The sequence below is a fragment of the Cynocephalus volans genome, chromosome 6, assembly GCF_027409185.1.
Source record: "Cynocephalus volans isolate mCynVol1 chromosome 6, mCynVol1.pri, whole genome shotgun sequence".
NCBI lineage: Eukaryota > Metazoa > Chordata > Mammalia > Dermoptera > Cynocephalidae > Cynocephalus > Cynocephalus volans.
In genome coordinates this window covers 64,059,016-64,081,851 of record NC_084465.1, presented here as the reverse complement: position 1 = coordinate 64,081,851, position 22,836 = coordinate 64,059,016, and the positions used below count along the sequence as shown (strand labels likewise).

The following is a 22,836-nucleotide window of genomic DNA, read 5'->3' as shown; positions in this document are numbered from 1 at the left end:
TTGCACATCAGGAAGATTTTTTTAGGGGCAAACCCTGAGCTTTTGAGCTTACAGTTTCATATTCCTACTACTTTAGAATCCATATGGTTTACATTATAAAATATGGAGAGGCTCAGTTCCTGGTATGGCTGAGTAGTTCCTATAAGACAGATCCTCCTGCTGGTAACAATTGTAAACTCTGGACAAAATATAAAAATAACTCTCTTGTGACTAAGAGCAAGCAGACACTGGAAGGAAGTCAGAACTTTTGAAGAAGGGAGTGGCACTGCATGAGTTTTCCATTTTTAAAAAATGGCTTTTGGCCTAAGGAAAGGTCATATTCTGTGCCTTGTGGGGATGCTGAAACTCAGAGTAAACCTGTAGTCTTAGTGGTTTAAAGAACCAGAGCACAGAGGCAACCACAGCCACTAGTTATTGAAGGAAGGAATCCCATTAAGGAGACAGGCAGAGAAGAACAACCTCAAATTCTGTGTACAAACCCTTCCCAGATCTCTGGCTGATGACTGAACCACAGAAGTGCAGGAAAACTCAAGCATCCCTGGTAAGACTAGAAGAACTGAACTGATATTTGAGGTGCCATCGACCACAGGGATGAATCTAGCCAAGTTAAATGCCTATTGATAAACAAACAAGCAAACAAAATACAAACTACTCTTCAGCCAGAACCCACAGTAAAGACGCCCATGATGAATGGAAAGATAGGAACTCTTAGCAGAAAAATAGAAATTACAAAAAAGAACCAAAAATAAATTCTCAGACTAAAAAATATATCTTAATTAAAAATGTACTAGATGAGATAAACAGCAGAATGGAGGTGATAGAAAAAAAATGTCAGTGAATTTAAATATATAGACCAATACAAGTTATACAATCTGAAGAATAGAAAAATGAGTGAAAAAAGTGAACAGAGACTCACAAACCTGTGCAACAATATAAAAAAGTCAAACATACAAGTAATTGGAGAAAGAATAGGGCTAAAAAAAGAAATTGAAGAAATAATAGCCCAAATTCTCCGAATTTGGTTAAAGACTTAAATTTACATATTCAAGAAGCTGTATGAACCCCAAGCAGGATAAATACAAAGGAAATCACACCTTGGCACATCATAGGAAAACTGCTGAAAACCAAAGATAGAGTGAAAATCTTGGCAACAGCCAGAGGAAAAAATGATATATTGTACATAGGGAACAATAATTTGAAAAAACAAATACTTCTTGTCAGAAACATTTCAGGTTTTCCTAATCTTTTCCACACTTCCAACTCTGCCTCTAATTCACTATGTACCAGAGGCCAGAAGACAGTGGAATATAATCTTTAAAGTGCTAAATGAAAAATTTTTACAAACTAGAATTCTATATTCAGTGATCATAGTTCTCAAGAATTAAGGTGAATTGAAGATATTTTCAGATGAAAGAAAACTAAGAGAATTTGTTGCCACCAGCTAGCAGATCTGTACCACAAGAAATGGTAAAGGAAGTTCTTCCAGTGAAAGAAAAATGATGCCAGATGAAAACTCATATCCTCAGTAGGGAAAGAAAAGCATCATAAATAGTACATATGGGCACAAATTATAAAATATAAGAAGGATCTCAAATTTCCAAAGGAATACAAAGAAGAATTGGCAGCATGATATGTATATTGTTGACCATAATGGCATTACAACATAATTTGGCATTATAACAAAATACATAGATATTACAACATATTTTAGGACTCCCTTCTCCAGCCCCCACCACTTCCATAATTAAAATTAATGCAATTTGCTTCATACTTACGATTATTGGTGCTCCAGGGTTTTGAGCTATAATTGTAGTGATCACTAATATATCATTTCTAAGCTGACGATCGTAATGACTAAAGCCTCTCATAAACAGATTTTTAAACACTTCCTTCAAAGTCCTAGAAAATAAAGTCATATTTTAAAGACCATATTGTTACGGACTGAATGTTTGTGTCCCTCCAAAATTCATATATTGAAATCCTGATCCCCAATGTGATGGTATTAGAAGGCAGGGCCTTTGGGAAGTAATAAGGTCATGAGGGTGGAGCACTCATGAATGGGCCTAATGCCCTTATAAAAGGAATCCCAGAGAGCTTTCTTGCTCTCTTTCTTTCATGTTAGGACATGAGAAGTCAGTACTCTACAACTTGGAAGAGTGCATTCACCAGAATCCAGCCACGCTGGTACCCTGATTGATCTCAGACTTCTGGCCTCCAAAACTGTGAGAAATAAATTTCTGTTGTTATGAACTACCCAATCTAAGGTATTTTGTTATAGCAGCCTGAACTGACACATATTTCTATGGACATATTACTTAAGCGTCTTTCAACAAAATCTCCCTTTTTATATTACATTATTCATTTCAAGTTTTCCTAGTCTTTTCCACACTTCCAACTCTGCTTCTAATTCACTATGTACCAGAAAAGAACCCATTAATCTAATCTCTACATGGTGGTCAAAGTGACTTCTCCAAAATAAGGATTCAATTATGTCACTTTCCTTTTTAAAACCATTTAAAGACTTCTCTTTGTTCTTAGGATACAGTCCTATCTCTTTAACATGGTTTATCAGGCCTTTCATGTTATAGTTGCTGTTAACATTGTTAGCCTCATTTCTCACCATTCTACTCTGTTCTTTCTGTTCTCACCATCTTGAATTTCTTTCAGTTCTTTTTGTTTGTTTTTTTGTTTTGGTTTATGGGTTTCTTTCTTTCTTTCTTTTTTTTTTTTTTTGGCAGCTGGCCAGTATGGGGATGAGACCTGGTACCTTGGTATTATCAGCACCATGCTCTAACCAACTGAGCTAACCAGCCAGCCTACTTTCAGCTTTTTGATTTTGCCACATTCTATTTTCACTTCTGTTCCCCCTGTCTAAGATGCTCCCCACATAAAGAACTTTTCTGTGTTGTTAATTCCTATTTTTCAGATACCTGATTAGCATTCCTTAGGAAGCACTTATTAACTCTCCAAGTCTGGATCAGGTTCCTTCTACAGTAGACATTTGTTGCTTTGCCTCCTGGGACCCACTTGCCCTTCTTATAATAATAGTACCCTTATTTTTAATTAGGTGTTCACTACTCGCCAACTCTTGATCCTGTGAAGCTGCCTTCAGCTGCTTTTTAGCCAGTCAGAGCTTTCCTTCTCTCTAGCATTCTTAATTCATTCTGGAATGGGCATTTGGCCAACATGAGACCATTCAGGGCCAACAGGGACTGAATTTGAAGACTTTTCTTTGAGCTTTCAGGATAGCAAGGCTTCTCTTCTGCTTAATTTGGGGTTGAGATGAAATGAACCTAGATTTCTTAGGTCTCACTACATGGAACTTGAGAATTAAGCTAACACAGTGGAAGATAGTACAGAGAGGTAAAGAAGGAACAAGTCCTGATATTTGCTGAGCCTTGAATAAAGATGTACATGAAACCAGTTTTATCATTGTCTTTATAGCTACAGTAGCCTACAAATTTCCTATATTGCTTAAGTCAATTGGGTTGGGTTTTAGTTTACTTGCAAATAAAAATGTGTTGATTCACTTTCTTCTGGAAAACACAAAGCACCTTGCAATAATCTCTATCATAATATTTTAGTATGCTCTTTTAGCTGCCTATTTATTTGTCCATCTCTCCTAGCATAATGTAAATTCCATGAAAACAAAGACCATGTCTGTATTGTTTCCACTGTACTTCTACAGCCTAGTACTGAAACTGGCAAAAAGCAGACGATTATTTGTTGAATAAATGAATAAGCAACTTGAAGGCTTACTCACATTTTATTGCTACTGTTTATTGCATATCTAGAAGATAGTAAGCAGTCAATAATAGATTTACTGAATGAATAAATGAAATAGTTCTAAATGCCTAATTTTTCTTTATACATATTCAAAGGCATAATTTAGTCTTAATACTTTAAACTACTTTAAGAGTCTTCCACATAGAAAAGCATGGCTTGTTATTGTGCAATTTCATTTATACCATGGCACAAAAAAGATGTTCTGGAACACAGCCATCATGTGTCAAAAGCCTAACTGAACACAGATTCAAACAAAGATGTTAGTTATGTCACTGGCTATCATTTTAAATTTAAAAAAAAATTTCTATCTAACCAAATATACTTACAGCAAACATTCTAAGTTACTAAGCTGTTGTATGATTTCTTCTTTTGAAGATTTTTCCAATAAGTTCCAAAGTATTTCTGATGAACGAAACAGAAGCTGTCCAGAAGGATCTGGGTCATTGAGGTGAGCACAGATTCCACTGGCTGCTTGTGCTTTCATCATTAAAGTACAATTAACTTCTGAAAAGAAATTTGAAAAATTATTTATGTTATACTGTCTTGACATTGTTAGATGGAAACAAAAATTATTGACAACAAAGTATTCAAACTTAAATAATATTATACAAACCAGAAGTTGAGAGATGCTGCAGAACTTTAAGTACCCAAACTTTCTCAACAAGTTGATTTTCAAGCAAGGTCATTGACTGGACCATTGTTTTTGCCAATCCTCCAATTTCAGCCATTTTAATCTTGTAAGATGAACTAGCTTGCTGGTAACCTAACAATAATTAGTTAATAACTACGTACAATTATATCATATAATGATTCAAAAGAATGAGTAATCTATCATTAACAGCAACAACAAAAAATTGTAGTAAGTGAACAGCATTTAAAATTTGTATAGCATAGGGAAGGGCAAACCTTTTTTGAAAAGGGCCAGATAGTATTTTAAACTTAGCAAGTTATAAGATTTCTTCTCAATTACTCAACTCTGTAGCATGTTGCAGCATAATGCTGTAGCAAGAAAGCAGATATATATAATACAAAAATAAATGGGTGTGGCTGTGTTCCAATAAAACTTTATTTGCAGGTGGCTGACTTTGGCCTGGGGACTGTAGTTTGCTGATCTCTGGTGTAGCATTTGAAATAGGACCATGAATTTTGGGGATACATCTTAAATTCTAAGAGAGAACAATATTTCTTATTCGTCACTGGATAGGACTCTCTGCAAAGGAAAATGGCATGATTACAAGTACTATTCAGGTCAACGCCTTACTTCAGTGCTTTCAAAGGACAACAATTATGCGGTGTCAGCAATAAAACAAGAAGTGAAAAATATAATGCTTCTCTGATAAATGCTAGTGTATTAGTCCATTTCTGTTGCTTATAACAAAATACACAGAACTGAGTGATTTATAAAGAAAACAAAATTTATTTGCTTACAGTTTCTGAGGCTGGGAAGTCCAAAGTCCATCTGGTGGTGGTGACAATGACCCAGGGATCTCACATTGCAAGATGGTGCAAGCAGAGAGAACAGAGAGAGAGACAGACTCTCCCTTCTCTCTTTTAAAGCCCTCAGAACCATACCCCTGGCCACCATTTTTAATTCATTCACTATGGCATGGTCCTACAACCCAATCACCTCTTCAAGGCTACACCTTTCAATTACCATAATACAATTTCCTACCCTCTTAACAGTCACAGAGGGGGCTAAGTTTTTAATACATAAAACCTGGAGGACACAATTCAAGTTCCAGTGAGTTTTGGGGGGACATAATTCAATCCAATATAGCTAGTGAATATAATGGTATTTTAGGGAAGTTTGATTATTAGTGAAATGTCTTTTAAAAATTTCCTTCTGCCTTAGCACCCGTGAGAAACACTACATCATCTTTTGATGCAGTTGCATAGGTGCCTGACTAACTATATTCAACAAGAGAGATTAAATACCAGAGGGCATTTGTTCACCTGAGATGAGGCTATTTTCTCTCAGAGATCTCATTTATCTAACTCCCTGACTTCTTGACTTTTCAGACCAACTAGATTCCTTAATTTTGCCATAGTTTTGAGATATCTGTCAGTTTGTTTTATCTTTCCAGATTTGATCTCTGTCCATGGACAAGACCCTATGCATACTTTCTTGTAATTAGTTCACTATAGTCTATGCCTAGCAACTACATAGTGCCTGAATTTTAAAAGGCATTTTAAAAAGTACAAAGAGAAAAACAAAAATTGCCCAAAATTTCACCATCTAGAGATAACATTAACATTTTGGTATATGTTTTGCTGATATTTTTCAGGTATGCATATAATTTTAATAACATACTGTATATATAATTTTATATTATACTATAGCCACTAAAATTTCTATTGTAACCTTTTTCTGATGCTGCAAAATATTTTCCAAACTCATGATTTTTATTTGCATAATAGTCTATCATACGGATGGACCAAAAGTAAATACTTGATATTTACTGTATCTTTTTCTATTGAGATTACATTTCTATAGAAGGATATAGCAATATTAAGGCTTGTCGACTTGATTCCTATCTCCAGGGCTATATCTCTTCCAATTACTGAGAACTTTTAGCTGTGGTCAAGATGACCATTCATACTCATTTCTTGAAACCGACAACAGTTAGTGAGAGTGTTAAGATTCCTAATGTTCAGAGCTTGATAAAATTAAGGTCAACCTCACTTCTCTGCACATCAACATTCCCCTGTCTTAACTTGCACACAATTTGTCTCCCTTTTTTGGAAAGGTGCCTGTATTTTGCCAAGGTTAAGTATAAACTTGTGCTTTTAATTCCAAGTTTTCTTTGAGAATTTTGCCTTCCCATTTCCCACTTACTAGCTTTAGGTCCTCTGCCTACAAACTTAATTTCTCCCTATCCTAAAAACAGTAACAAAATCCAAATAACCTTTCTTTAATTTTGCTACCAGTTGAGCTGTTCTCTAGCTTCCTTCTTTTTCTTCACCATTTGAGCTGAAAATATAAGTCTGTATTCATGAACTGCCTCTACACCCTCACTCTCAAACCCATTGCCGCTATTCTCACAATCCTCTCATTTGTTAATTCTGAATCAGCCCTGACCATTTTATGTCAATGGAGCTGTCAAAGATTAACTACAACTTTTCAGATACTACATTAACGTGGTCTTTCATTCTTTAATTACAGAGGCCTCTGCAGCATTTGACACTGAGACCATTCCCTCCTTCAGCAAACATTTCATTCACTGGCACATAGACATGGCAGTCTTTAAGTTTTCTTCTTCCCTTTGAACCTCCCTTTACTGCCAATTTCTTTGGATAATTTTTTCCAAACCAATATAGGCACTCTCCATGATGTCAGTCTTGATCCCTTGCTGTTACTATATTATTCTTCTTTTTTAAAAAAACTAGCTTTATTTACCAGTGATTGCTAAAATTATATGAACTTAAAAAGCATTTAGGCTTATTTACTTAATGTAGGAGTGTGCATTATTAATCAGCCAATTTGGTATCATGTAGATGATATACAAACATTTATAGACATAAACATACATACACAACACACCACATACACATAAAAACACAGAAAGAAAGAAAGATCTTATAGTTTTCATTAAACACTTTAGCTATGAGACAGGTACAATATAAAATTCACTAATTTAGAAGAACAGTTGGGTTCAAATTGTCTCTATGAATGGAACAAATTAAAGATTCTCTGCCCCATGTGGCCAAAGCCCTCACTGAACTGTAGAAAAAGCAAGAAAACAAATTTACAACTCAAAGCATAGAGAAAGAATGCAGGCCTTTTCAATAAGGAGTTTGGCTATGTCAGTTAGAGGAGACACAGTGGAAGACTAAGAAATGGATGCCAACACAAAACAGAATCACAGAATTTTACCATAGGATCTTACAAGAAAATGCACAGATGAGCCTAGAAAAAAATTCAGAAGTCTATTCAAAATAACCAACTGAATGCCAGAAAGTTGTATTTTGGAGACCAATTTAGCTCCACAGGCAGTCTTTTCAGTTTAGCTTATTTCTCAGAGTACTCACTTCAGGACAAAGAAACCATTTTCTATGCCTGCTTGACCTGAAGACCTAACTTTTATAAATACTTTATCTAGCTTTCTTTTTGTTTTTAGCTTGGGATAGTAATTAATCAAAAATGTTGGTAGATTTAATTTTCTCATTGATTAGTAGCATAAGCTTTTTATTTGGTCTTCAGCGAACAGCCTTTTAGGGAGGCAATAAAAATGTCTGATATCTTTTTAGAAGCTTCTAAATGGGGCTAATTCAGATGCCCTTATTTTATTTTATTTATTTATTTTTGGTGGCTGGCCAGTAAGGGGATCTGAACCCTTAATCTTGGTATTGTACCCTTATTTTAAAATGCACTTTAACCTTTCCAAGACCCAGAGCCACTTCCAAAAACAGCTAATAGAAAGACTTAGATAATGCCTTGAGAGCTGGCCACAGTCAGTTTAGCTGCAAATGGGGTTCAACCAGCATTTCCATCTGGTCATGTTCTTGGTGCTCTCAACCTTTTAGTTTGCTGTCTGTACATGCAGGCCCTATATATCACATGCATCTAACAGATAGAAAGTCAAGCCAAGTTCTCAGGACAAAACAACTTACAACAGAAAAGCAATAGCTGTACATGGGAGGAGACGGAACAATCTTAACATGCAGTGTCGTTCATATGCAATGTTCTTAATAATGACATCATAATTTTGAATTATTTTCAGTAAGATTTTGCCATTTTTGTAAATATTTGCAGCTTCTAGGGCTATAATTCTGATATAAAACAAAGGCAGGTATTTGGAGAGCAGAGTACTTAAATTGTTTTGAAATTAGAATTCCATTCTTATGTTGGATCTTGGGTCTCAGAGCCAAGAAGGACTTAGCTCTGAGATCTCCTTGACAACTTAGCCAATTATTTTCCAGTTTCTGTCTGACACAGCCAGACATTTGAGGCCTCCCTTACCTAAGAATGCAATATTAAAACTGCAGCCATTTTGCCAGTTACACATCAGCCACCACAAATCCAAAGGTAATGTGCCCTGCCACAGCACCAACTAACCCTTGGTTGGTACAAGGTCAAATGCTCTCTCACAGCACAGACTAACCCATGGTACCCCCAAAAGTCAAAGAGATCAGGGAACTCAAATGTAAAGAGGGCAGAGCTCAGACCTGAGAGGGACTTACTCATAACTCTCAGGACTCCATGAGGAAGACAGTGGTCCCCCAAAAGAGGGGCTTATTGTCACCTTCTTCATTCCTCAAGGGGTCTCGAGGATCATCAGTAGTCTCCTTCAGGTCTCTTCATGGTCTCCAAACTGTCAAAGGTCAATATTACAAAAGATTTAGTTAAAGATCTCAATTGGCTTTATTGCAATTCTAGAATTGGGCAACATATCATTCCATAAAGCAGAATCAGTGTTCCTGTTTATTATATTCTTTATCTCCTGGCAAACTTAATCTTGCTATGGTTTCAATTTTCATCTCTATTTGGGTGAATTCTGAACCTGTATTTCTGGTCCTTGCTGCTTTTAGTATCCAGTGTCTATATTATCTACCAAACACTTCCACCTGTGTATTGCATCAAAGTTCAAATTTGACATTTAATAATCTTGTTACTTATTTCTCTAGTTCAGGTGTCTTTCCGCTTTTCTCTAGTCATAAATAATCTTTCTTTGAACTACCACAGGTTCTTATCTCCACCTATATTAAGGAACATATAACTTCAAAAATATTATTTATATGTTGTATCCCTTTCTAGATTGATTATAAATCACAGGAACTATGAAGATAGGAAGTATGAAGTTACTTCAAAAAGTTCATGGAAAGATCTGTATTATCTTTTAATACTATTTTTTTACCCTCGTTATGTCCCAAATAACATTATAATTCTCATAGTACAAGTGCCCCCCATCTTGATACCACCCATTTCAGTGTGTTTCATTTTACCATCATATATTAAGATACCTTAGCTGTAACATACTGAACTCTTTGGCCAACCATGATGAGAATAGTACTAGCATTAGGAATTTAACATCTAATTGGGTGGGACAGATATTATAATACAAAATATGTTAAAAAATAATTTTATCAACAGAATTGAATAACATTAATTAGTAGTAATAATTATAATTAAACTAATTTGGGTTTGATTTTACAAACTGTGTCATAAATATTTAACATCAGAATAAAAATATCATGCAAATTCAAAACAGAGAAAAATACATATACAATTTTAAAAAAATGACTGCAAAGCTTGAGACTACAAAAAGTTCTATTATTTTTAAAAATTAATTATTATTATTATTATTTTTTTTACATTCTAAGATGTTGTTGCAGAGCAGTTGCATGAGAAGGGGAAGGAGGGCAGCGGGGCAGCCCTGGCCCATGGCTGGCTCCTTTGCTGGCCTGGTTGAAGAGGGTTAGGGGGCATGGCTGAAGCCCATGCACCTCCCCTGCTCTGGCTCAAGAGAACTGGGGATTTCCGATGGTGGCTTGGTCATTGCTAGGCTGGATGCGAACGTCGTGGGCTGTGGCTGAGGCCCTCAGGCCCGCCTCACCCTGACTCAGGAGCCTGGGGGGCTTCTGGTTCTTCTAGGTTTTATAGGTATTCTTTGGTGGTGTTAGACCTTTGCTAGTTAATACCAGAAATTTGTCTCTGATCTGTGGGTTTTTTGTTCTTTCTTTCAGTTCTGTGTTGGATTATTAGCTACTTCTGCCACTTAAACTCTGCACTGGAACTAATTTGCTGTCCTTTGCTTACTTTTAAAATGGGGGAGCTTCCTGTGGGGACCAGCACTTGAGCCCTGTGGTTCAGTTAAATTGTTGCTTTGCTGCTGATACTCTGGGGAAGGCTTTTTGTGCAGCTCAGGTTTCAGCTGTTGACCTTTTAAGCATTTCTGGGTCTTGTGAGGTCTGATACACTTGGGATTGTATGGAAACTCTGGTCTGGGCTTGAGTCTTTGCAGCAGACTGCATCCTCTGCAGTTCTACGTTCCTGACCAGTCTCCACTGAGTGGACCTGTGCTGACTGGAGGGCAGATCAGCTGTCTATGCTGTGCACCAATGTTCCACCAGTGGGCCAGTCTCCCCCACCCCCATACTTCAAACACTTCCCATGGGGCATGCCATGCACCGGTCCCTTGTGATAGCTTACTGGCCTCTGAGTAGCTCCTTTTATCAGTTATCTGTGGCCCCTTGCTCCTGTGTGGGTCCATGGGAACCCTGGTAGTGGACTTGCTGGCCTGGGGGCCACTAAGGCCCTCCTCTCCCCTGCAGTCTCCAGGCAACTTCACACAAAGGGCACATCTGTGGTTTTTACCAGCTTTTGCTCTGTGTGCTCACCAGGGCTGGGCTTGAAATGGCTGGGGCTCGAAACAGTCGGAGTGGTCCCTTCTTTCTCTCATCGTGGCTTCTCCCACTTTCATGAACTTCATAGGTCTCTCCTCCTCTTCCCCTGAGCTCTAGCGGCCCCAGCTTGGCAGTCTTTGCTTTTTAATAGTTGTAAATTGGTCAACTGTGGGAGAGAGTGATGCTGGGGACTGTCTATTCTGCCGTCTTGATTCCTCTATCTATTTTTAATGTGTTGCATTTATGAGTATACTGTATCTTTCAAGTTCAAAGAGAAATGAGATAGAATATTCTGTTTTCTAAAGATACAAGATATTACTGAAAGACCACTGAAAATTTTACCTGGAATATGTTTCTTTGGTGGTTCTGCATGATAAAAGTCAACAACACACTTACAAATTTGTATCCTCAATTCAGAACTTGGTATTTTCATTAAGTCACCTGCCAAAAGGATAAATGAGTGCTATTTAATAATACCGTCATAAGTTTATTTGCAAACTTAAGCAAAAAATGTTAATAATATGATTATTAAAATATTCTCATCAGAGATTCAAACTGGACCATGTATGATTTTATATACATATATGTGTGTATATATTCATATATGCATACATATATAAAGATACACACACACATACACACATATACACACAAAAACAGCCTAGATCTATCCTTATACATTTAGCCCATCAATCAATTCAGCCTCTCCTTTGTAAGAAGAAAAGAATGATGATTAATAACATAAATGCTGAAACCAGACTGTCTCAGATTAAATTCTAGCTGTCAATTACTATGTGTGTAAACTTGTGTCTTAGTTTTCTCATCTATAAAATGGGTATAACAATAGTTATGACATTTAAGATGTTGTGAGGATTAAATGAGTTATTATGAGAAAAGAGCTGAGAACAGTGTCTAGCATATAGTGAATTCTACTATTGCTTTCACCACTATTATTTTGGTAAGATATAGGTTAGCATTTTCCCCCCTAACTAGAGGGTCAGTAATTTGTTGCCTTTAATAATGCATCCTTTGTTTAGAGAAGCTCCAGATAAGCTTTGCTCTTCAATTTGCTGGCAGACTTGAAGAGTGAGCTTTTAGGCAATCTTTGCCCTACAGGTAATAGTTTTGTGTTCAAGTTATCTGGGTTGGGTTGGGGAATAGAGTGTTCCTTTTCAGTCATATCTAAACTACTACTGAATTGGCTTCAGCCTGTATTTCAAACTGGGTTGCATTTACACTGTTGAAGCCCTACAAATATGATCCCCAGGGAATCTGAAAATGATCAGTGGGACTCTGGAAATAATCCGTGCCCTTAATATGGATGAGGACACCTGTAGCCAGTAGTATCAGCTTTTGGATTGAACCAGGTCTGGTTGGATTCCCTGAGGGTAAAAGAATGATTAGGTGTTCCTCCTTTGCATTAGGTCTTGCATAATGTTCATCTCTGGAGGTGGTCAGTGAGTGGGGAAGCCAGTGGACAGAAGGAAGAAGCACAAAGAAAAGCCTGACCCTTGCTTTCGAAGAATCTGCCTGCAAAAGACACCACTTACAAAAAGACAGTTTCAAAATTATTCTAACTCTTTATTTTTGGGGGACCCTTCTTTTGGGTTGGAAGATCACTATTTAGGTTTTGAAAAACTTTAGGCAACCAGAACAACTAGACTTTTCCATCAAAATTACCCAAACATGCAAATTTATGGGAAATTCTAGGGTTTCTTATCTGCTTCTCCCTTTTATTTCCTGTAAATTTAGATAATTTCTCACAGCCTCCTGTTTTATCATCTCAAGGTGAAGTACCAACTTCTTCCCTAATCCATTTCCAGAATCTTTCCCTGAGTCAGAAATACTCAGGGAAGAAAATGTAATATAAGTTACTAGTACATAGTAGAAACTGGAAGTTAGTAGTAAAAATCGTAAATAGCCTTTGTTCAACACTTCATACTATATACAATTATTTAATTTAAATTCATGTTTTCAGGAATTAAAAAAATATGTGACAGAAAAGCAGTATTTGTAGTCAGTAATCAACGAAGGGAGGTCATTTTAAGCTAAGACTTCATACTACCCTTAAGTGAGACAGTAATGTGTTCTGTAGGCAGGCGGTCATTAAACAATGAGCAGGCTGACACTCAGGAAGAAATGGGCCATGGATTTGTTGTACAAATGTCTGCCAACTCCCTAGAAGGCAGCATTTTAAAATAATAAGGGCAACAGAGGCATTTTAAAAATAAATAAAAAAATAAATTTTTACCAACAAAACCTACATTTTTATTTGTTAATACTACCATGTCCTCTTTTGGGTTGGTTTCTTGTAAATTTCCATTGATAACAGAGATTCACAGAATTAAAATTTCCCTTTATTTCTCAACCTTCATGCTTCCTAAGGTCTTCTCCTCTAACACCCCATGTTTAATTTAATCTCCATGATACCATAGAGTGTAAATAAGCCATACAGTAGGAAATCGATAGGTAGTCCTCCCAAAGTAACTACAATTGAAGACTATGAAACTTATTTAGGTAAAACAGGTTAGTGTCTATGTTAAAAATAAAAATGCTTTTTACTCATTACAGTTGAATCTTTTCCATTTTTCCGTATGGACTATAATGTTGGGAACATAACTATTTAGTAAATACTTTTAAATAAATTTGTTGGGTCAATTGTATATCTTTTATTTCTCCTTTACAAATAAAGACCTAAACTAGTAAATATAAATTTAATGCATAAGATTTGTTTTGGGAACACACTGTTATATAACAGGGGCTGACTCAAAGAGCTAATGTTTCGGGCCGAGCCCGTGGCGCACTTGGTAGAGTGCGGCGCTGGGAGTGCTGCGACGCTCCCACCGCGGGTTCGGATCCTATATAGGACTGGCCGGTGCACTCACTGGCTGAGTGCCGGTCACGAAAAGGACAAAAAAAAGAAAAAAAAAGAGCTAATGTTTCACTGATCTCATTTCCTAGGAAATTATTATTTTCTTTCTCCTGAATACCAAGTAATAACCCAGATATAAATTTCTACTCTTTTATGATATTTTTCATACTTTTGTGTACAAAAATATAGGTACCTACAACTATATGTGTATTATGCTAAACTTCTTAATGTTCCTCCAGTTTATAATTTTATTTAAAATTTAAAATTTTAGATCATTTAATGAGCAATTAGGCCCTCAATGATCCTAATTAAGCATTAGAGCTCAAAGTGGAAAACATTTTTGCAGTTACTGAAAGAGGCGTACTTGTGCTTTCTGATTTACAAAAATTAACAAACATTTCTTCAAATTAAATAATATCAAGTCAAATAAGTGCAAAGAAGCATCTGCCTATCCTTGAATTTAAGGAATCTTGGCATCATGAAACACCTGAGCAGAAAACAATACCAGTATTATGACCAAACACACTGTGATTAATTTCCAACTGGGAAATAAGAGAAGAGCCTTGATGTGGAGGAGTACTCTTAGTGAAACTTAGTGAAAACAGACATTTCCTTCTTGTCAGTACGGTCTGTTATGTATTAAACCCTTCTTCTACCTTAGGGAAATCTTAACTTACCCAGAAGTGCAATTGAATTAGCAGTATCTTCGGCATAAGTGATTTCATCTGATACTTTCTTTTTCAAAAATGGCAATCTTCAATAAGAATGAAGAATGTTAAGAGTAATTTTTAATAAAGTCCTTGATTGAAGCATCATTTGCAAAGTGGTTTTATTTCATTCCTTTCTAAAGAATAAAACGATGATAATATCCTATTCTTTAGCCCTGGGAAATTGACAATTGTAAAGAAAAATTATGTTTCTAACTAACTGACCAGAAAGAAAATAAAATATGTTTATAAAAATGAAGAGAGATGGATGTACAAGGCATGGATTTAAAAATCCATTTGCATCACTGCATGAATAAAAGAACCTAGGAATCCCATTTCTCTTTCAGGGCAAAATAATAATGAATTATAGCAGTAATTCTATCAAAGTTAGGAAGACAGATAATACGGTACAAACCACAGATCAAGGGCTTTTTCTGAAGTTTTCAAAACTCTAGTTAATAGATCAGTAAAGGTCAGTGCCCTTTTCCTTATTAACTGGATTAGTTACTGTCCACAAAATAACAGAATGCCTTTGTCGACACTAAGGAATTCAAGTTACGAAAATCATATTAGAACACAGCCACTATAACCAAAGTTGTTTGAAAATAACATTTACAAATCATAAAAGATCAGGTACATGAAACTGGGTCATTAGTCTAAATTGCAAAGCAGAGATAAAAGTTATTTTTAAATATAAAATATAAACTATTTTGGCATTTCATGAATTTAAAATTTAAATTTCCTATGCTATTTAAAGTATAATACTATCCTATGTATAGGACTTTTAATTCATGTCTTCCAAGAAAAATTAACCAAGTGGTTGAAAAATGGCAGTGAGAACTGTCCATGTGGATGTAGAAAATACAGGACAATTTGAATTTAAAGATATTTCAAGGACAAGCTATGAAAACAATAATTTTATAAATGACACAGAGGTTCATTTCTAGTTTTTGTTAGAATTTGTCATTTGAAGCAAATAACTTATTACTTGTTATCCAGGTGACTGTTGGATCTCTAAAGTGAAGAACTCTAAAATTAATACTTCTTTCCTCCAAACTTTTTCTTTTTCTACTAAAGGAGACAACATATAAGATAAAGTATCAAAGGAGCTTTCAACCATAAAGTTTATTTTTTTAAAAAAAGACATTATACTTCTGGATGCAATGAGAAAATCATGCTATCTAGAAGTCAAAACAGAAAGGCTTGACTTTATTTTTTTTATTTTCAATGTTTTTATCTCCCAAAAATGTCTTAAAAAGAGAATCAAGTGAGGGTGAGGTGTGGAGAAATGTAGGATATAGCAGAAATTAGGAAAGAAGAAAAATTAATAATGTGAATAATTATGGAATATGAGGGAAAGTGAAGAGTACAGTTCAAAAGATTTGTCATATTATGCAATGAAACATTCAGTCACAAGCTTTCATAGAGAATCAACTCTGGATAGAGGCCTATAGGAGCACTGATGTTGAAAGTAATCCTTATTAAGTCAGTGTTCTAGGACTTGCATAGCCTTGAAATTTGAAAGTGTTTTATATATATTAGATTAGATTAGATTAGATCTCATGTCAATACAACAATAATTTTCAATTAGTTACTTGAAAGCACCAGAGCAATTACTTATTTATTTATTTTCCATGGTCCCTATTAAAAAATAAGGCATGGTGCAGGCATTTAATAAATTATTTTTGATTATTTTATTCACATATCAAAAAAAATTAAATGTAAGTGGGTACAAAATTTAAACTACTATTGCTGCTAAATCTAAAACTTAGAGTTAGAACCTACCATGTAAACATAGTCCTACTAAACCTTTCCACTATTTGCGTATTATTTGTATATTTTTAAAAAAACGATGCTATTTAAAAAGTTAAACTGGTAGAGAGGTTTAGAAGGTAAAATTGTCAGAAGGGTTCATTCTTACTTGAAATTTCCTCTACTACATACGTTATATGGAGCAACTAAAAATGGATATTTTAATATATACCCAGATTAGCCACTATGTGGCGGTAAGGAAGCACCACATATTTGTAATTCCCAAAACTGGCTGGAGAAACAGGAGAGGATGAGGCATATTAATTTTATAATTCCGACCTCTAATTTACATTGAAAAATAGATACCAAACATAACTGGTGATATTTTATCCTTCATTTAAATTTGGAAGATCAAATAAAACATAACATACAATCTAATATATCTTTGAGAGCTACATTTTCTAAAGAGAGAAAAAAACTAGACCGAAACTATACGTATTATCCATAGATTTACTCAAGGATTCTCTTAAAATAGTACAATTCCTTGGTTTCATCTGATATTTATCAATCACTTGAGAGCAACTAATTACAAGAAAATATTTTAGTGTACTTACAATTTAATTTCTTCTGGCCAGCAAACTCACAAAGTTAGCTGATTAATTTTTTAAATCTCACAATAAAACTGACTACCTTTGAAGTACCAACTGCTAGAATCAAGTGATCAGCTGAACTTTTCTGAGTTCTGTATCACTTTGCTATAACATAATGCATAACATCTTTTTAATAGAAAATAAAATATGATAAATTGCTGTATGCTAATATAAAACAAAGTTCAAGGGAAACAACTTACCCACACAATTTTAGGATATCAGATGCAGATTCTACAAAACGGGGCTGTTTTTCAATTTTTCCTGCACACAGATTCAGAATTTTAAATATCTGTGCTAAATCCCTTATGGGCTTTAATATTTTTAGTTAAGAAATAAAATTAAGATTAATATCTTTATGAACATATTCTTTATAGCACTTCTGTCAAGAAAGTCTACAGCATTCCATCAATTTTGTTAAATGTAGTAGACACTGATTTAATTATTATTATTTTGAAGTCTAACGAGGAAAACTTAGAACCATATTTCTCTAGGAAAATTATTTAATTTTTGTCTTAGTAACCTCTTATTCAAAATTTCTTTTCCTCTCACCATAACTTTAGAATTAAATTACCAATGACTACAGTACAGATTTGGTTGATCAATAACTTCCTATTGGTGATGAAAATAATACATTGAAAAAAATTAACTTAGTGATTAGGCTCAATTATATCCTTCATCTCCATCCCCCTACACACAAACATCTCCCCCTATACACACACACAAAACTGCCTCAGAATAAGTAAAGTAACCTAAACGTTACTTTTCTTTACTTCATTCCTTTATTAACATTTATCTCAGAAGCATTTTCTTATGTTTATGGTTTAAATTGGTTGCGATTTTATTTCATTTAAAAACTAGTATGAAAGCAAAATGTAGCCTCCCTAGAAAAGGTAAAAGCACCTTATTTTACCTACTTAGCTATTGGTACATAAACAAACTTCACTGATTTTGTTTTACAGCTAAGAGATTATGGTAGTTGTGATTTACACTTAGTTGAATGCTATTACTTCTAGCCTCTCCTAGGAGCATCTGAGGAAGGGATGGGAGAGCTGGGTATACTAGAAGTATAAAGTTCTGTTCACTTCCTAGAGAAGTGGCCAAAATACTTCCCTAACTTATCTTTGCTAAGTTTTACAACTTAAAGCCAGCTTATTAAAGGCATTCAGAAATAGAGACATTTGCTACCAACTGCCTAACCTGAAGAAAAAAAAATGACGGAAGTGTTGAGGTGTCAAGTTAAGCTAAAAAATCACTTGCTTCCAGACTTTTTTGGCTACCAGTAAATAGTACTTGACATCTGCAAGGCCTTAGACTGACTCAATAAATCCATAAACAAAAACAAGGTTAAAATAAAGTAAAAAATATTTAGGAAAAATAATAAGGCACATTTCCCTGAATGGGAGGCTTAAGATGTTTTGAACTGGAACAAGCTAATGTTAGAAACTGATACCTTCTTTAGATCAGGTCAGACAACTGTCAGAGATCGCTTAGATCAGTACTTCTCAGAAAGTGAGAGTGGACATTTAAAAACTTTTATAATAATCTGATATGCCTGTGATACTTTTATTGTATTTTACAATAGCATATATACACAAAAGATTTTTTTAAAAAACCCAACAACAAACTGGTTCTTACAGTTTTTTAAGATGCACTGTTTCCATGTATTCTGATCAGGGTGGTATAGTCATTGGGGATAATATATTTACATGTTTCACATATTTTCAAGCACTTGCATGTACATTTTTCATCTGATCTTCCTAACAATCTCATGAGGTACTCATCCCTTTTTTATAAGGGTGGAAAAATTAAGAAGTTTCTCAAAGGTACAATTGCCTACGTAAATTGATAGAAACAAGACTTTGATTTGGCCCTCCTAACTACATCCACTGTCTTTCTGAACCTATGGAAACTCATATTATCCACAGAGGGTTAATTGTTATATTGGCTCTTCAATTTTATTTATATTCTCTGATAGAAAATATAATTTTGTAAAAAACACAAAATGTTAGATATCTTCTGTGGTAGACAGAATAATGGCCTCCCCAAAGATGTCCATGCCCTAATCCCCAGAACCTATGAATGAATATGTTACCATACATAGCAAAGGGACTTCTCAGATGTGACTGGGGATCTTGAAATGGGAAAATTATACTAGGTTATCCAAGTGAGCCCAATGTAATCATAGAGAGGTAGTAGACAGTCAGAGAGAGGAGGGGATGTGATGACAGAAGCAAAGGTGAGACTGGTGCCACTGGGAGGAAGAGGGTCATGAACCAAGGAATACGGGAAACCTCTAGAAGCTGCCAAAGGCAGGCAAGTGGATTCTACCCTTGAGTCTTCAGAAGGAACCAGCCCTGCCAACATCTTGACTTTAGCCTAATGAGACTGATTTTAGATTTCTGACCTCCAGAACTATAAGATAAATTTATGTTGTTTTAAGCCACTAAACTTGTGGTAATTTGTTACAGCAGCAATAGGAAACTAATACATTTTCTAATAGAAATTCTCTGTTTCAGGATAAATGAAACAAACATACATACATATGTAAAGGATACAAGTCCATTCTGATAACATTGCACCAGTTTCTTGACAGATTTAAGTTGTTTTTCTTCTAAATCATCCTAAAACAAATATCTATTTTAGTTCTTTTGTGCTATTGAATCTGTTGAGATTTTTAAAAATTTCTTCAATATAAAAAGAAAGTAGACACATTAAAATTGTCAAGTAATTCTTAAATTACTATGTATGTGTATATATATACTTATAGCATTATAAAATGTTTCCTGAAACAGTGAAAGTAAAAATAAACTATCATTTAAATTTGAATAGTAAATTGGGAATCAAAACTAGGTTAATATAAAAGCAGTAATTGTTTCCAGAAATAATATTAACAATAGCTGAAGTATGTTGAGCATTTTCTCTATGCTATGAATGCATCATTTAGGTAATATATATACATATCACTTCATTAATCTTCAAAATGACCCTGTTGGGAAGAGACTATTATTATCCCTCTTTTCCAGAATAGGAAACACAAGCTGAAACACTTTACGTAACTTGTCCAAAAACACATAGCTAAAAAGTGGTGGTGTTAGGAGTCAAATTTGACAATCTGACTCCAGAAATTGTATTTTTAACCTCTAAAACATGCTAAGTGTTCTGTGTAACACAAATATCTTCAGTCAATTAAACATAAAAATAACCAAACAAGCAAAACTTTTATTCATATATAGTGATGTGTTTTGATGACTGAATCCCTTCTGTCCTTTTAATCTTAAATTGTTCCTGAGAGGCTGTGGCATTGTCTGGACTTTTTTTTTTTTTTTTTTATCCCCCAGCCTTATTAAATAGTGAATAGGGGCTCTATGTAAGTTGGGTTTTCTTTTTTTAGGAAATGTAGATATAATACCAATTAAAAAATAACTTTTGACAATAACCACAGCCAGCAAAAGATAAGTTATTCTTACAAAGTCATTATTTTTTTTTGTTTTTTCTTCTTTCTATGCAAAAAAAAAAAAATAGAGACTAAAAAAATGTTAAAACAATGATTAAATTTTTGTGCCTACTATTCATAGGACATTGTTTAGTATTGATAGACTATATTGACTATGGTCAATCCATTTTCTACTTATTAAGAATAAGAAATCTTCATGGAGATTACCACATAATTTTATAGTGTGTGCAGGCTTTTAGGCATTCGGTCAATTCTTGGGTAACAGGAGAGTGTGGTATGTGAACATGTGTACATACACATTTATTATCCTTTCTTCCAATGCCTAAACTCTCTTACACTCTATATAAGATTTCTTTCAAAATAAATTACATATGAGTATGTATGAGTGTGTGTGTGTGTATATATCTACCTATCTTGATTATATCTCAGGACATTTTAATTAGTATATCGTGATATCCTTTTTTTCTACCCTCCCTCCCCATCCTACTTGGTAACAAGCAATTAACGGAGACAAGAGGACCCTTCCCTTTCTCTCCTCTTAGATCTCTCCCATTTACAGCCACCAGGGGTTTGTTCGTCCCATAAAAGCAAATCTATTCTCCTTCATTCTCCCTACCTTGTTAAATATATTTATACTAAATTTAAAAGTCCTTGAATACGAGATATACACTGTATAAAATGTTTTCAACAAAAGAAGATAAATGAGACTTATCTTTGGGGAAATACATGTTACTTTTCAGGGAAATAAAACTTTGTAAGTGATATAGAAGAGTAATTTTTACTCAAAGCTCACTCACTTTATCAGTCTCTTCGAGGAGTTTGATGACACGATTAAGGTCCATAGGCTTAAAAACACCCTAAAAAATATACAACTCTTAGTATTCTATATAGTAGGAATTAAGAAATCACATCAAACATACTAATTTTATATATTTTCCCTTGGTAACTTAAAAATATCTTAAGACAATAAGATAGTAAGGTAAGAATGAAAAACATATGAAACCTTATAGGAGTAAATAAATTTTGTAGTAGAAACAAACAAACAAACAAAACCTCCTGAGTTATAGTATTATCTTACTTTTTAAAATGTTTTTAAGTTTCATTAACCCTGAAAGGCCCAAGAGAGCATTTGGAATAATAGCACTTTCATACTTTGGAAAATAAAATTATCTTGTGTGTGCATACATATTACACTAAAGTTCACTATGTAGATAGATACTTAAGACTAGCATTGAAACTACAGGTAGGAAATTGCCTTCCTGAATTAGGTATCCCCTTCTCATAGTTAGTACCAGCCTTCTTCCAGCTATCCTTATTTGATAACAGCTACCTCCAAGTTCTACAGATTTTCCATCTTAAGTATTTTTTGAGCCCATTCCATCTTACTGATGTATTCAGTTCTCATCTCTCACTTTGCACCAGTTTCCTGCCATTCTCCCTGCCTTCACTCTCACACCCCAAAACACTGTCTTCTACTTCACAGTCAGAATATTAAAACTCAAATCTGAACATAACCCATCCCAATCATTCAACAACTCCCCAATAGTCCCCTCTGTCACTTCTCTGTTTTGACTTATGTGGTTACAATCCTATTCCTCTCCTTGATTAATTCCTGCAGGTCCTTCAAGATGAAGTTCAGGTATCTAGAAAAAGGTCTCTCCTCTGTGCTCCCATAGCACCCTAAGTATCTACCCATTACAATTCCCATCACATTGTCTGAAAGGGTTTACATGTACCCCACTCCTTTCCCCAAAGTTTTCTGGCATCTCCAGCACCCAACACTGGGCCTGGCATATAGTGTTGTTATTTGCTCAATAAATGCTTAGAAAATGCAACCAAGAAGATACCATTTTATAACAAAATTATTTGTAGGTAGGTTAGGAAGGAAATAGGGGATGCTATCATCCAAAGTTTTAGTACTTATAATGGTAGAGAAATCTCCAAATTCTGAATGCAGTTTCAGCTATATTTATCTTGGCAATGAATGATTTGTTGTGTGACATTTTTCTTTTAATTCAAATGTTACATCAATATTGCTCACACCCATTACAGGAGTTAGCCTATCCCAGTTTCCTTAGTTTTCTCTTTCCTGCTTTCAAACCTACTTCTACTTTAAAATGATGGTTTGAAAAGATGATGTAATGCTGATATAAAAATGTTCAAAATGGAAAATAATCCTACTTATTCCTATCATCTAAATATATTTTTATTTTTATGTATTTTGTTTTTGTTTACATGCATAAATACTTTATAAAACCACATAATGTTAAC

General features: G+C 34.7%; 1 protein-coding gene across 3 annotated transcripts in view; it reads right to left on the bottom strand.

Moving 5' to 3' along the window:
- Positions 1-22,836, bottom strand: part of CFAP69 (cilia and flagella associated protein 69) — a 55,506-nt gene that overhangs the window by 24,939 nt on the left and 7,731 nt on the right. For 2 of the 3 annotated variants that reach the window (XM_063100272.1, XM_063100273.1), the window contains exons 2-9: positions 21,363-21,422; positions 19,667-19,732; positions 17,312-17,421; positions 14,680-14,756; positions 11,473-11,571; positions 4,400-4,549; positions 4,113-4,290; positions 1,776-1,899 (exon numbers count right to left, since the gene is read on the bottom strand). In XM_063100272.1, the coding sequence (XP_062956342.1) occupies positions 1,776-1,899; positions 4,113-4,290; positions 4,400-4,549; positions 11,473-11,571; positions 14,680-14,756; positions 17,312-17,421; positions 19,667-19,732; positions 21,363-21,422 (864 nt within the window). Of the gene's footprint in view, positions 1-1,775; positions 1,900-4,112; positions 4,291-4,399; positions 4,550-11,472; positions 11,572-14,679; positions 14,757-17,311; positions 17,422-19,666; positions 19,733-21,362; positions 21,423-22,836 lie in introns of those variants that run through there. The other variant, XM_063100275.1, reaches the window with a different exon arrangement.